The sequence below is a fragment of the Camellia sinensis genome, chromosome 2 (genome assembly GCF_055761805.1).
Source record: "Camellia sinensis isolate YWXY chromosome 2, ASM5576180v1, whole genome shotgun sequence".
Classification (NCBI taxonomy): domain Eukaryota; kingdom Viridiplantae; phylum Streptophyta; class Magnoliopsida; order Ericales; family Theaceae; genus Camellia; species Camellia sinensis.
In genome coordinates, this window is record NC_138962.1 from 80,578,909 (window position 1) to 80,595,111 (window position 16,203).

At 33.0% G+C, this 16,203-nt stretch overlaps 1 protein-coding gene across 2 annotated transcripts; it reads right to left on the reverse strand.

Moving 5' to 3' along the window:
- Positions 1-863: 863 nt before the first annotated feature.
- On the reverse strand, positions 864-15,938 carry CPA (Subunits of heterodimeric actin filament capping protein Capz superfamily). Of its 2 annotated transcripts, none has more exons than XM_028210951.2 (10): positions 15,419-15,938; positions 15,147-15,262; positions 14,855-14,944; positions 10,519-10,583; positions 5,073-5,234; positions 3,659-3,737; positions 3,422-3,499; positions 2,565-2,639; positions 2,452-2,487; positions 864-1,258 (listed from the first exon to the last, which is right to left on the reverse strand). In XM_028210951.2, the coding sequence occupies exons 1-10, from the start codon at positions 15,531-15,533 to the stop codon at positions 1,151-1,153; spliced, it is 924 nt and encodes a 307-aa protein (XP_028066752.1). In that variant the 5' UTR covers positions 15,534-15,938; the 3' UTR covers positions 864-1,150. The 2 variants fall into 2 exon arrangements, with proteins under 2 accessions (XP_028066752.1, XP_082771041.1); XM_082914915.1 differs by having other exon boundaries at positions 2,560-2,639; positions 15,419-15,923.
- Positions 15,939-16,203: the final 265 nt, after the last annotated feature.

Genomic DNA, 16,203 nt, shown 5'->3' on the forward strand with positions numbered 1-16,203 from the left:
GGAGAAAACATTTGGTGATTTTATAAATGGAGAAAACATCACTAGATAACAAAGACTTGAAATATAGAAAAAAATGTGGTAAGAGTTATTATCCTAATATGTTTGAAGTGTAATAATGACAGTGTCAATATAAAGATTTAGCCATAAAATAAAATGGGATGATGTTTGAAATTGGAAATTGTTTATTGATTGAGGAAGATTATTTATATTGATTAATTTTTCTTAAAAAAAACATTGATTGAATGTACTGTTTGTGAGAGAAAAAATTGTTGTGTATTTGTAATGATTTTTTTTTCTTCATATTTTAAATGTGAATTAGTGGATGCATGTTTTGCAACAAAATATTAACAAATTCAACATATATTATTTAAAAAATATATTTGATTATCTCTAAAGATTGTGTGCCTATTGCAAATATCTAATTACTTTTTTTAAAAAAAAAGGAAGATACAAAAGGCGAGTAAAGGAGCAAAATAAAAAATTAATAACTTAATAATCCATGATTTTGTAATTATTTTTGCAGTTTCCATTTCTATAGTGAAAAGGATTCTCATCTTTTGTAGTTTTTTTTTTTTTTTTTTTTCTCCTCCAAATACCATTGTTTAAGGTAATTCTCCCAATTTTTGATGGAAAATTTACCTGCATTTTCAAAGCATTGTCTTACCAGCTTTCAAAATCCTGTTCTCTCTCAATATATATCTTGTTAAATAATCCCTTTGCTTTTAGGAGAAAGAATGCATAACCCAAATCAAGGCAAAGCTACCACCACTTCATACCAATTTGTTTTAAAATAGTTATATTTCAAAATTTTCCACTGACATCACAAAAATACTTAGAAAGAGAAAAATAACCAACAAAAGAAAGAGAGAAATAAATAGGCAACAATTATACTCAGTCACAAGGTTCTCTACAACTCTTCAGAACAAGAACAATCATTACAGCTGAATGCACCAAAAAAATCTGAAAAACTCTAATATAATAATGCAGTTGGCAACTGAGAAAAGCCATCAAGAAACACCCCATTCCAAACAAGTGCCCCCCCACCCACCCCCTCATCCCCAAAAGCAAAAAAACAAAACAAAAAGAATCGAATGGTCGTGACTCGGTATTAATCTGAAGAAACCATAGCAATATATTTCTAGCATCATATTTACTTTCCAATTCCAAGTTCTTTTGTGATATCTCTTGTTAGGCTAAATTGCATAGTGTTGTGCCATGGGAATAGAGTACGAGTAACTGGAAGCTTTCTTCGAAGATCCTGCAATACAATCTCCGGTCAGTGAAAAAAAAAAGGATCTAAAACAAGAAAGAGAACGAGTAATTACATCCGACTCCTACAATCCTACAGAGAAAATGTAGCATTTCCAGAAAATAGGAAATGGTATCAGTTCAAGCGTGATAGGTTCATGTACAAAAGTAGATGCATCAAGGACAAGACGTTCAATAATACCGTGGAAGAACAAGAGTAAAGCTTTTGATTACGGCACTTTTTAACTTAATCAACTTCATGAATTAAATGACTGGTGCTTGGCACAGTTTGACCACATGGAAACAATACACTCGTTTAACCTATGGAGACAAGGTCAACTCTAGGGTGTGCTTTTCGATCAAGGATTTGAGAAGGGAATTGTGAAGAGAGGGGGGGGGGGGGGGGGGTTGTGGAGGCAAGTGGCGGCACCCTCTTAAGGTGCACAAGAGACGAGGAAGAGATGCCTCTAAGGCCCAAGCTTTGATTTGGCATGCATTGGATGATGAGCAACTCATTTGGGATCCTAGATAGTTATGTTTTAGGCTCATGAAGTTATGAGTCATGTTCTATTATTATTATTATTATTATTTTAGTTTAGGGTGTTTTGGTAATTTCATAATTTCTATACATGGGTTATACAGGTCACCCATGAGTCGTCTTGTGAGTTAAGTTATTTAATTAGGTTTTATTTATGTTTCTTATTTAGTCTTAAATTAGTTTTTAAAGTTTCCTTTTTTGGTTCTAGTTAATTTAGAAAGTCTCTTAATTCTATATAAAGCCATGTAATGTTATCAATTCAATAGACATAATATTTCAGAGAATTTTAAGAGCTTTGAAACTTTCTTATGAATTGTATGATGCAATCAAACCTTAGGTGTGATGCTTAAGGGATTTTAGGAGTGATTCTTAGACCTATCTTCTCCTCCTTTCTTTCTTTTTAAAATTTCAGCACTTTCACAACCCCAGAACAGCCCTTACAGTGCTGTCCTGCATTGAGGAGGGAAAGGAAACATCAGTGAGGTGGTCATTCCTAAACTACTGCGGGACCTTGAGGCTTTCAAGCAGTAACCATTTCAAGGAATGCCCAGTAACTAGAGAGGCTCCATGCTTGTCATTTATAACAATCCAAGCTAATTCTTTTCTAATATTCAAATGATTTGGCTGATGCAAATTTTCCACAAACAGTTTAGTCTAGAGAGTACCTTGAATGTGGAATCTGGCAAATTTGAGTAGGATGCCTGCCAATATGTAACTGTCAGTAAAGGCCTCCTAGAAAATTCCAAGTATTGGACTAAAATAGAAACACATACAGAACCTGAAGAGCAGCAAGGTATTCTGTCTCATGATGACGAATAATGTTGGTCAAAGATATTGCAGAGTCATCAGCGGACTGAAACAAATATAAAAAATATCAGCCAAAGAGAGAAAAAAACAGATTACCAAAGAATGAAATCTAATCAACATTCAATGAGGCATATTGGTCACTCGGGACAAAATCATATTGTAGACATGCAGACTGCCTCCAAGTCACTAAGATCGCAAAAGGTCAGGTACCTTTGACACAGTCGTGTTTCTTAATTTTTACTTCTATTTATTACATTTTCTTTTCTGGGTAACACAAATATGTAGGTACACGGAATTAAAAATGAAGATAAGTTATACGGCCCAACACCATTTTCATGCGAGGGAATTAATTGGAATTGTTAGAAGTGCCCTGTGAAATTTGTGAGTTAACGCAAATGCCAGACAAATATGACACAAGGTTCAATAAATTATCAGCATCTTCAACTGTGATCTCATTTGCTAGAAGTATTTAGGAGAAAAAAATTCCATCCTGCTTCAGTCTATATTCTAAGCTCATGACTTGGAAGATCTTCCGGGTGATCTTGATAACCAGATTGGAGAATACAAGTCAAGTAACCTAAGTTGTAATCTATTTTCTGAAATGGCATCTGCACCTAATATATCTGATGCCTTTGTATTAAGGTGTACTTGTTCGGTGATATAATTGCTTACTGACCAAGTCTACAGTGTCCAACTGTTCAAGGATTTGGAAAAGAGCGATATTGGAAAGTAGGAGCAGTGGAACTAAACATAATGGTAACGTAGCACGCCAAAAAATTGAAAGAGAAAATAGATAAATATCAAGGGTGGGTGAGTTTTCATAACCACCTGAAATATTGTTGAATCTTTGCATTCATGTTTAGCATCTAACTGGACATTTCCCTCTTCAAAGTAGTGGGCACCTACCTGAATGAAGAAGAAAATCACAACTGAATTAGGTTTGTTTATATCAGACCATGCATATAGATTCATTCTTCACTTAATCTAAACACAAAACGTCGAAAGGAGATCTGTTTAATTCAAGAATCATATATGGTTGTGCATTACAGAAGTTAATACACATACCTGCATTCTGCCTCTCACATCCACTATTTGTAAATCATCCTTGAACTCAACGTTCCATATTGAGCGCCAGCTTCCATTGCTGTATGATAGACGGACAAATATTAACAATAGCTGAATAATGGTAAAAGAACCAAAACCTTGCAACATCTCCAAAGAAAACACATATTTAGGGGTACAAGGTCGACTAAGTAACAGCAATTATCATTACATACTCGATCGATCAAATTCTGTAGAATGGAGCAACTGCTTTTATATTGCTACAAAAGAATTTTAACAATCTAACATAAACAATAGCACACTGGAAGAATTAGAAAATAAATTCTATGAACACAAGACCTATAATTAGCAAACTAAAAGTTGCCTTTCATAATATTATATGTTTATTTAATATTATATGCAAGTTACCACTTGTAATTTTAAGAGAACCAAAATTTTGCTTTGTCAAGGAAACTGGCAAATACAGAAAATGGAAGTGTTCACAAATAGAAACTGCCAACAAGCTTGGTAGGAAAAAGAAGAAGATTTAAGTCTTTTTGGTGTGAGAATCCACAGAAAAAGAGAATTGGGAATCAAACAAATGTCGGGTCATAATCCACACAAACATTATGCTAGTCGTCATAAATGACTCTTGAATTTGGATATACATTTTTTCCCCATCACAAGTTTAAGCAGCAAGTTGAACCCGTCTCTAGCCATTTATTAAGAGCTGTCAAAGCTTTCAGTCAATGTTTCATGCTGGTTGTTAGTCTAAAGCACACTTATGGCAGTCTTTAGTAACCATCCACTTTGTCTACAAAGCCTAATCCAATTTCTCGCACAACATCTAAGAGTTTGTTTGGATGGATGTGGATTTCAAATCAAAGGATTTGAGGTTGAATTTTTTTTAAAAATTGTAGTGTTAGTTATTATAGGTGGATAGAACTATAGAAGAAAAAAGATTGAGATAGAAGATAAGTAATTTAAGTAGGATCCTTGTAGCTAGAAGGAGAATCCTTGGCATGATTTCAAATAACTGATTTTGTATAGTGATTCCAAATCTATCATGACAAAATTACATAATATAATCTTGACATCTATAGCTAAACTCTCAAATGTAAATTTAAGTTATTTTTCTTGAATGAGTAATGTCAAATCCATACATTTCAAATTCCTAAAGACAAACAGAACCTAAAACTTTCAAAGAATGCCTCAGAATTTAGCAACAAGTCTTGCAATCACTCAAGAAAAATACTACGATTCAATGCGTTATTTGGAAACTAGAAGTATGTGTCATTGCAAATACGTCAATAAATATACAATTAAATGAGGCAGAACCTCGAGCAATTTTTCACACACAAGCTAAAATTTAAAATGGTTTACATATAAATTAAGCAACAAGAATAAGGCCAAATAAAGTGGAGTCAGTTTAGCACACCAGAAATTTTGTGGGCTATGTCGAGCGGCTGAAATTACCACAACAAGCTCAAAATCAGATCCTGGTTCTTCCACATCTTTTCCTCTGACACAATAAACTGAATGTACACCTTTCGGATAAGCTTCACCAACATATTTCATGAGTTCTGCATCTAGCACGCATCTGCCACAAAAGAAGATGGCAGTAGGAAAAGGAATGTTACAACGTGCACCATAATAAATCATGGCCGACCAATTCATCATCTAGCTCAATGAGCCAGTTGAGTTGAGAACATTGAAAACATGCATCATTGTTTTGTTTTTCAGTGAATCAATAAAGAAAGGGAAACAGCAACGAGCAAGCAAGAAAAACCATGCCATGACAAACCAAAACCAACCAATAGCCCAAGTCTAAAACATCTCAATCTTACACTGGTAATATAAAACCATCATAGTTTAGAATTTGTTAAGACTCTTCTACCTATCAATGATGGACTTGTATGACCCATTGACCCCTGTCCATATAGAATAAGTTTCCACCTATGTTAACCTGTTTGGCCACCTAGAAATGAATAATGGATTCATCTTTTACTTATAGGTTCTTTCTGCAATGACCTTGAACCAAGCTTCTGCAATGACCTTGAACCAAGCTTTTCATCATTTTCTATTACATTGTTCTTTCATAAACGCGTGAACTCAAATGCAAATGGGTACAATGTGTTACATATATGAGACTCACAAGCTCAGATACACACTGTAGAATTTATATGTCTAACAAGTGAAATTTATGTATATGTCCACATAGGGGTCCGAAATGGCCTTTCCATTCAGTACGAGGCTCAAGACAAACATTGATTTCAACGGACTCGATCATCTCAAAATTGAATTCTCCATAAATTTTAATGCCTTCTCATATTTCCTGTTTCCTAGTTTTCATCCCAAACCAATCTTTTAAAACTGTGTACTTTATTGTCTTAAATTTTACCATTACCTATTATAACTTTTGTTGAAGAATTACAATATTCTCACATTCAATAAGAATTAAGAGCCATTCGAAAGCTATATTTTTTTATAAACATAAACTATAATTTTTAAGTTAAAATGCCGTTTATTAATCTAAGCACCACAAACATCTCATGGAAGGGCTTTGTTTGGAAGAGCTTTGGAATTGTAATTCTAGCTCTTAGTTTGCATATGATGTTTGGTTGTGACTTTCAAAAATTAATTCCACACTCACTTTTGAAAACTCGGTCGAAGGCAAGAAAATTTAGGCTAACCGGTCGTCCCACCGATCGTCCGGAACAGTGCAAATTTTTTTTTTGACACGTGTTAATTTTTATATATTCAACAAAAAATATTTTCCGAATTTTTTAAAATTTTTTATGAGTTTTAATAGAATTTTGAATAGTGTGTTTTGTTATGAGTTATAAGTTTTTATATCAAATATCATATGTCACATCAAAAATTTTCCACTCAATTCAAAACTCTTTTCAAAACTCATTCACCAAACAAATTTTCCACACTCAAATCATAATTCCAAAACTCACACCAAGTCAAAATACAACTATATTCTCAAATCATATTTAGAAAACTCTACCAAACGCAACCCTAGTTCATGTGGTTGTAACTCATGAACTATCCAGTGTTTTGAATCAAGAACCATAATATTCAATGTCTTTTTGGTGCTCTAGTTTTTTTCTTTTTTTTTCTTTTTCCGGAAGCACTTCTTTTGTGCCCCTTTAAAGAGTTAAGTCAGACTCTCTCACTCTATTTTTTGTATGGTATATATGCTCTTACAATATGCATGGTCTCATGTTTGTATGTTTTCTGCTTCATTAACAAACTCTCTATTTATTTATCATGAAAATAATCTCAAAGAGTTCATCAGTAGATTCTCTCTCCCCATTTCTGTATGGTAGATATGCTCTTGTGATACCCATAATTACCATGTTTGTATGTTTTCTGCTTCATTTTTGCACTCTTTATTTATTTATCACAAAAACAATCTTAAATTTTACTCCTTTTTTTGCTGCCCTTCAGCCTTCCAATACGGAAAAATAAAAAGTTGCAATGCCAGTAATAGGAGCTGACAGAAACACGGTCCATCTAGGGGGACTAACAAGGTTATCTGATCAATCATATGGGTAGATATGGCTAGATGCAAGAGGTGAAAATCTGATGGTTACTCGACTGATTCTGCAAACTCAAGCTTCCTAAGCATTGTGCTTACTTACCATTCCTCCAATCATTCACTCATATCAATTAGACTATAAAATGAAAAAAAAAAAAAAAAAAGTTTGAGATTTGAAGTTTCATTAAAGCAGAATGCTTAGAAAGACCAACTATTCATCAAACTGCAAACTTCCCAAGCATCATCCATCACTTGCCAACATAAAAATAGCTGGAGAGACATTTAACTATTAATGATCTACATTCCCATTATCAGCTACAACAGGGTAATAGTATTCATTTCAACCAATTAAATACTATAAAAAAAACAGACATGAAGATCTTATATATTACATGCAAGGTTTTAAATAACGGTGGAGGTTACCGTAACAGTAGTGGTAACGGTGACGCGGTTGCGGGATATAATGGCCGTAGTGTAACGGTGGCGGTAACCTGAGCTGTAAATTTTTTAATTCTTCACACAACTTTAAGAAAACATACTGATATGCATGTTTTTATTTCAGAATCACATTTAGTGAGGTTCAAAATGATTTTTAGTATTTTTGTTTAGTTTGAAAACATAATCCAATTATATACTATTGGAATGTATTCCACATGGAGCTGCCCCATCTGTCCTAATTATAAAGTTTCAATTTCACTCTCTTTAATACCTGGGTTTTAAGAAGAAGTGTGAGCTAGGCTTTTCAATTTGGTATCAGAGCTTCGTTAAGCCTGTAATTGGTGTGCTATTTGTCCGGATATTGTATGTTGTGGTCCAGGAGCGTGTGTTGGAATGTGTCCCACATCACCTGGAGTTGTCCTATCTGTACTGGTTATATGGCTCTAGTTTCCCATTCCTTAATACCTGGGTTTTAAGGAGAAGTGTGGGCTGGGTTTTTTAATTTGGTATCAGAGCTTGGTTAGGTCTATGATTGGTATGCCGTTTGTCCGGCGATTGTTTGTTGTGGTCCAAGAGGGTGTGTTGGAATGTGTCCCATATCACCTTTGCCCAATCTGTACTGATTATAAGGCTCCAATTTCCCTCTTCTTAATACTTGAATTTTAAAGAAAAGTGTGAGTTGGACTTTTCAATTTGGTATCAGAGCTTAATTAGGCCTGTGACTGGTGTGTTGTTTATCTGACTAGTGTATGTTGTGGTCCAGAAAGGTGTGTTGGAATGTGTCCCACATCGCCTGGAGTTGCCCCATCTATGCTAGTTATAAGGATCTATGCTAGTTATAAGGTTTCAGTTTCCCTCTCCTTAATACCTGAGTTTTAAGGAAAAGTGTGAACCGGGCTTTTCAATATATACTAATTTTTATATTAGTTTTAAGTTGCTATGGATTTTTTCTATTGCTGAATTTATTTAATTTTTTACTTTACTAATTATAATTATGGATAACTTTTCCGATTTGTTAAGAAGAAAAATGAAGAGTTTAATATTAAAAATAAGAGTCTCATAAACAGAATTTCAAAATAAAAAATGTCAACATTAAAAGCACATAACATGAAATCTAAATTTGGCTGAATAAATTTAAGATAAGAAAAATAGATATAAGTTCATATTTAAATATAATTAAGTAAAAAAGTAATGAAAACATAATAAAAAGAGAAAATAGCAATATATGCAAATTTATATATATAAAAAAGATAAATTACAAATACATCCCTGAGATTTGCTTAAAATACGAATTGCTCCCTATGGTTTGAAAAATTACAAATATCTCCCTGACATAATTTTTCATTTAACAGAATGAATTGAAAAAGTAAAATTTTTATCTGTTCACCTATACAATAATAAAATTATCTGAATTATTAATTGAAATAAAAATTTAATATTATTAAAAACTGTTAATTAACTTGATGATTTATTAATAAAATGATCTATTTGTTATGAAATTAGAAACCTTAAGGGGCGTAATGTAATTTCTAAAACCACAAAGGGTAATTTGTGATTTAAGTAAACCTCAGGGAGTGTGTTTGTAATTTATCCAAAAAAAAAGTGCAACGGTCGTAACGGTGCTATAGTGGCAATATAACGGCCGCTACAGCCTTTACGTATCGGTGGCGGCCGTTACGGTCGTGAATTTCTGTCACACCACTATAATGGCCGTAACGGGTAGCGGTAACCACCACAACTATTACGTAACGGTTGCAGCTGCTTTTTAAAACCATGATTACATGTCATAACAAGTCTGAACATTCAAAAGATTTATGGGATTGGTTTGTCATTTATCTTCTTTTGGACTTCAAGATCATCTTTTTTTTTATATTTTTTTTAAAATCAGCAATTCGGGGTTATCTTCCTTTAATGGAATTCCTTTGTTTATGCTATCTAGAGACTGGAAGGCAGTATGTCCTTTGTAAATTGGTTTTTCCCTTTTCTTTGTCATTTATCTTCTTTTTGGCTTTTCCCTTTGTACTCCTTTTCCTTTTACTTTCAATAAAATTTTGTTCATAAAAAATAAAAAACAGAAAAGTTGCATCAACAGTTTGTCACAGGTTTCAACCCCCCGAAAACAAATTCCTGCAACGTTGGAGAACAGGCCACAAAATTCTCCAATTTCATCCAATCATCTCTTATCAAATCTTCATTTCCTCCAGAACCTAAAAACATATCAGGAAATGCTCTATACAAACACAATTCTCTGCACGATGTACCTTTTCATACTTTGTAACCATCCTTGTTCCCCACCAAGAATTTCACTCTCACTCATTTAGAAAAAAACTCAAATCTTAAGTTTCAATTGCACAAACCACATTCATTCCTCCTCATTCCCACTAAGAATCTTCACCTTTTTGAAGGACTAAGATCTTTGAAATATAAGCTTACAATCTACACCCACACAAGTATCTTACTTCTGCCATGCGCTATATCTTCTCCCTCAAGCCTCCAAAATCAGTCATACAAGTCTCACTTTCACTTTGTCAAGAACATTCATTAGCAAAATGAAAAACATATTCATCCACCTAGAAGACAAATTTATTAAACCTCCACTCTGATCAAAGACAGCATATCACTAAACCATTTGTTCAATATATGATTAAATATTGCAACAATTAATTCTCCAAGTTGGTGTTGAGATAAGGTTGGCATAAGCTTATATGGATGTCCTCGGGAAGGAACTTAAACTAAGTGGAGAAAAGAAACAACAGAATTATTTGGAAAGGACACACCTATAGACATCTAGGACATATTAACCCTTGGTCCTAGTCAAACTTTTATAGGTTAAAAGTATTCTCCAACGGTTTTAAAAAATAAAACCCCATATAATGGTACAGAAAGACACAAAGCGTACCGATAATCCTCAATATATGGGGATGGAAGTTCTTCGTCACTCGCTGGTCTCACTTCTGTACAAACCTGAACCAATTTAGAATTTCATCACATAAATTAATAATGGAGGAACATATAAATATTAATCGGAAGTTGAAATAGAACACAAAAATGGGTATGTATCGTGAGCTACAAGAAGGTTAAAACAAAGTGAAAAATAGTGAAGCTTTGTGCAATTCACGATCAAAATGTATCCAGCTATTTCACTAATTAACTGCATGAATAAGAGCAGAATTTAAAATCAAAACAATATACGTTAGATTTGCAAAATGACTCAAAAAAAAATTTTTGAGCTTTTTTGGTTCATAGAGCCCTAAATTCCCTGTAAAAATTGTGACAAACTATTTACCAAAATTTGAATTGCATAGATATTCAAAGAAAAAAATTCTTGGAAAAGATGTGCTTATATAACTATCTTGTACTGTCATTCCCCACTAAGAAATGTTATTCCACATCTACAAATTTATTATAGATGACTTGTAGATTAAGACTGATTTAATAATACATTCAAAATTATGTTTTGTCTCGAGTGACAAAAAAATTATTCAGTGTGCCTGTTGCCTTTTAAAAACTATTAGTTTAACAATGATGGGCCAAAAAGGCACCACGGCCTATCATTTGATAAAGGACCAAACCCAATAGAGAACTGAATTGGGGGGAAAAAAAGATTTATACAGCTGATCCTACAATCTGCATTTATTGCTTAGCTTCGTCAAATGAATTTGATTTTTACCCTACAAAGCATAGACACACACAACACATCACGAAAACACCGACCCGGAAAGTTTTAAAAATTTGACCATGGACACAACAGGGACGTGGATACAAATAAAACATACAAAATATATACCTGAAATAATAACATATTTATCTTTCTCACTACGAGCAGTTATATTTTATTATATCAAACTAAGAAATCATTTTTCACAAAAAAATGTATGCAAACAAAATATCCAAATGCATACTTTTAGAAATCTCTATCCCCAAACAAATTGAAAATTTTAGGTGTTAAGGTTCCTAAACTTAAAAAGAGCAAAGGTTCAAGTAATGGTTGTGGCCGCCGTAATGGTTGCGCTAGCAATAGCGTGGTTGTCAAGTATAATGGGTAGCGTAACAGTCGTGACAACCGAAGCCATGAGTTTTTTCCTTTCTTAAACAACTTGGGGGAAACTTATCGATATGTATATTTTTATTTTAAAATCATATTTATTAGGGTTTTAAATTATTTTTTATGGAATTTTTCAAACATGGTCCAATATATGGCATATTTTAATAATATTTTTAAGTCATTATGAAGGGAGCTTTTTTATATTTTCTTTCAATAGTTAATGATTTCATGATGAATTCATAATACATCACTTATTCATATTTATTTTGTTAATAATTATTATATACTCAAGAGGGTTCTGTTTCAAACTTGCAAGTGCTTAAATACAAAAAATTGAAAAAGCAAGAGGGCATATAATACTTGTGGCAAATTTTTTTTTTTTGGTGGGATGTTACAGGTGTTATGCTAGTGATTTTCTGTCACACCACTATTGTGGGTGTAACATGTTGTGCCTCCTACTGACACCGTAACATAATGACAACATCACTGTTTTAAACATTTTTTATGTATAATTTCATGTTGTTTTGATTTTAAGCATTGGCCTTCAACTTATTTTCTTCAAACTAATGCCTAGACCAATGTATTTCATGTGTGTCAACAATAGAAACCCACGTTCCCCAAGTGCTTAAATTGTGCCGGTTCTTCAAAATTAACAAAAAGAATAAGACCCGCTTGGAATTAAGTCCAACATGCGTCGGAGCACGTTCAACGTGTCTATTTTTGAGAGCTTGTTTGGGAATTAACTATTTTAGTTGATTTTTTGACTTTTTACAAAATAACGTGCAAAAAAGTAAAGAGAGTGATGTGATTGGGTGTTCACATGCCAAACAAACCCCTAAGTCAAACATGACACTTTCTTATATGTATAATACCCTAGGCATGGTTTTAAAAACTAGGCCAAACCGGCTGATTGAACCGTCGATCAGTCGAGGTTCCAGTCCAAATATACCCTCTGAACCGTTCAAAGTTGAAAACCAGCGTATTTAGAGAGAACTGATAAAACCGGTGGTTGAACCACTGAACCGAATGACCCGGTCATGGTTCAATCGAACTGGCCGGGTTGCCAAAATTGAAAATTTTGGAATTTTTTTCTTGATATTTTAGAACTCTCTTTTCATTCTTTCTTTTTTTCTTTCTTATTACATGTATATACATTATATATGAAAATTTTGATTAGAAACTCTCTTTCAAGGGTCTTGAAATCATTGTGAAAGCCTCTACTTATTTATAAGAAAAAAATTCTTCCAAAAAACTCAAAAAATCCATGTGGGATTCAATTCAATTATTTCAATCAAATTTGTTGGAGGGAGATTTGAAATTTTGATATTCCTCCAAAATTTTTACTCTTCTTTCAATCAAATCATTTGAATTCAAATCATATGGAGGGAATATTGAATATTTGGTTTCCTTCCAAAATTAAAATTAATAATATTTTAAAATATATTTTTATATTTTTTAGTATAAAAAAAATATAAGGAGAAATATTCAAGATAATTTAACATTTTTATTTTTTTTTAATTTATATTTTTATTACTTATATTTTTATTTAAATATAATTTTTAATATATCTATGACGTCACAGTTGAACCAATGACCCGTCCACTCAATCCTTTTTCTGGTTCGCTTACCTATTCAGTTTTTAAAACATTGACCCTGGGTATTACTTTGCATATGCATGTCCACAAAGGCAGAGCCAAGATTTCATGAGGGGGGGGTTGGATCAAGGCATTGGGCAAGTTCAAGCGGTCGGGTTAGTACAAGTTTAAATGACTATGGGGGTGTTTGCCATGTATTTCAAATGACTCGTACTATTTTTGGATATTCGATATGAGCATATTAAGTATCTCCATTTGTGTAGTATTTTTTGTGTTTTTTTGTTTTTTGTTTTTGATAAATACAAAAAGGTTTTTTTTTTTTTTTTTGTGTTATTTTAACACAAAAAGTGCACTTTATACAGAATTGGTAGAAGTTGCTCCACTAGCGTAGTATTTGCTCCTCCAAAAGCATATTATTTTTTGTGCTATTTTTTCACTACCTATCATCCACCATTCACTAACTATTAACTTACGTCGAAGTTACAAAATAAATAGAAGGTGCATTAAACAAAACAAACACAATACATAATCATAGAAAATCAAAAAAGGGTATCAAAATAAAAAAAATTGTTGATGTGCTATTATTTTAGCATAAATCAAATCTCATTTTTGCATTGATGATAATAATAAATTTCGAAACACTCCATGTTGAAGATGTCCATAGCCATAATCATATCATTGTTATCTTTCTGCTCCACTTCATTCATCTCCTCTAGTACTCGTACTTTTGTTTCTTCTAGTCTAGTCTCTCTTGAATATCGCATCTTTGCATGTTAAAATTATCCATCAAATCACAAAAACGAAAGCTCAAATCATCAGCTACCTTGGTCTTTCTCCACAATTTATTTTCATCTTTTTTCCATTAGGCCTTTTCATTCTCTAGCAAAATTTCAGGGCCTGTTTGGTTTGTATTTGTAGAGTAATTTTTGAGATAAAAAGTACGAAAACTTGTTTAGTTTGCCTTTTTTCAGAAATGGTTTTGAAAAATTATTTTGGGGAGAGAGTTTTAAAAAAAGTGATTGATTTGATGTGTATGAGAGAGAGAGTGATTTTGGAAAGAAGCAAACCAAATAAAATTTTGAGATTTGTTTTGGAAAAATTTGTTTGGTTTGATTACTCTTAAAAATTTGTTTGTAGAGAAATTTTCCTAAAAATTTTTTCCAAAAACAAACCAAACAAGCCCAATGTTTCTAGCTTCTTTCTTTTTTTTTTTTTTTTTTTTTTTTTTTTGAAATGTGGCTATCAATGGATTTTTAACATGAGGACTAATTTTTTTAGGGGCCATTACTTGTGGCATTAAATTTCAAAGGGAAACTCATTTAAAGAGCGGGTTTTCCAAAACTTCTAAGCATGCCAAATTGAGTTTGGGAGGGGGCCATTACACGGGAATAAAAAAAAATTTAAAGGGTTGTACATGTCCCTGTATAAAAGTAGACTTTCTCAAAATTTTGGAGGGGCCCTCTACCCCTAGATGTGGGTAAGGATCATGACAATATGTGCTTTGTACATTTTACATCAAATAAAACAATGAATACATGTTGCCCCAACTTTCATACATAATGCATATCATACTTGAAAGAATGAAAATAACTTACTTGCTTGACATGATCAACTCTAGCAACTTGAGCAGTCCTAGGATCAAGATATTCATTCTCATTAATCTCACTAAAGGGCGTAATTAAAACCTGCAAATACATATGACAGACAGACAGAAAGATATGTTAACAGTCAAACAAGTTCAAGGCAACAGTGGACACTCTTAAAGACTATAAAACTTATTGAATTACACACATGTGAAACACTAAAGTTGTTTGAAAACCCACAAATCAGAGCTCAAAATAAGTGCAAGAAAGGCCAAAGAAATGATTAATAATAAAAAAGACATACATCTCCGCTTCTGTCAGGCATTTTGAGGCATATCAAGTGAGACTTATTGTACAGAGGAAATGCTTCCGAAACCGCCGTGTTGTACACATTGTCATCATTCAAAACCGATCTAACATCTGCCAAATAACCCAAAAAATAAAAAATAAAAACAAAAACAAAAAAAAGACATTGAACCCAAATTAAAATCCATAACGCAACAATTTCTACAACAATTTCTAGTGAGAGAGAGTGGGGGGCAATGAATGGAAAGAAAAGGAAAAGTTAGAAATGACCTCTGGCGACGTATTGAATTTCGCCGGCGGGGGAGTTGAGGAGGAACCATTTGGCGATCTCTCTCTTCTGCTTATCGCTCAGCTCTGACCCCTGAGTTTCGTCTTCCTCTGCCATTCGATGATGATGATAATTAATTATTTATAGATATATATGCGATTTATCTGAAACTATCGATCCAATTCCCTCTCTCACTCAAGTATATAAATATATATATACACAAATTATGGATAATGAATGAGTGGAAATGTAGAATTTGGAATCTGATTTTGGGTGGTTTGAAACAGGGAAAAGAAGAGATGAGGGTTTAGAAATTAGGGAGGGAGGGAGGGAGGGAGGGTTTGCAATTTTTGTTTTTTGTTTTTGGTTTTTTGGGGCAGTGGTGAGGGTGATCTGTAAAGGGTGGGTGGAAGGTGTGGTGTGTGATTCGAAATGATTTTGATCGCTGGTAGGAGCAAGATCCCATGTCCCAAATATTCCTTCCCTCCTTCCGAATAGCTCACAATTATTGGATTGAATCATATGAGATTCTCAAATTGAGAATTTCAAAACATATTTAATAGATTGATTCATATGAAAATTTAAAAATTTGAGAATCTCAATATATATTCAACAATTGTAAGTGGTTTGAGACAGAGAAATATAAATATTTGGAGATAAGAAATTCACGGGCCGCTAATAGAGACTCATTTTTTAGTTAGGATGAAATTTTCAAAATTTCAAGACATATTCAACAATTGTAAGTGATTTGAGACAGAGAGATATGAATATTTAGGAATAAGGAATC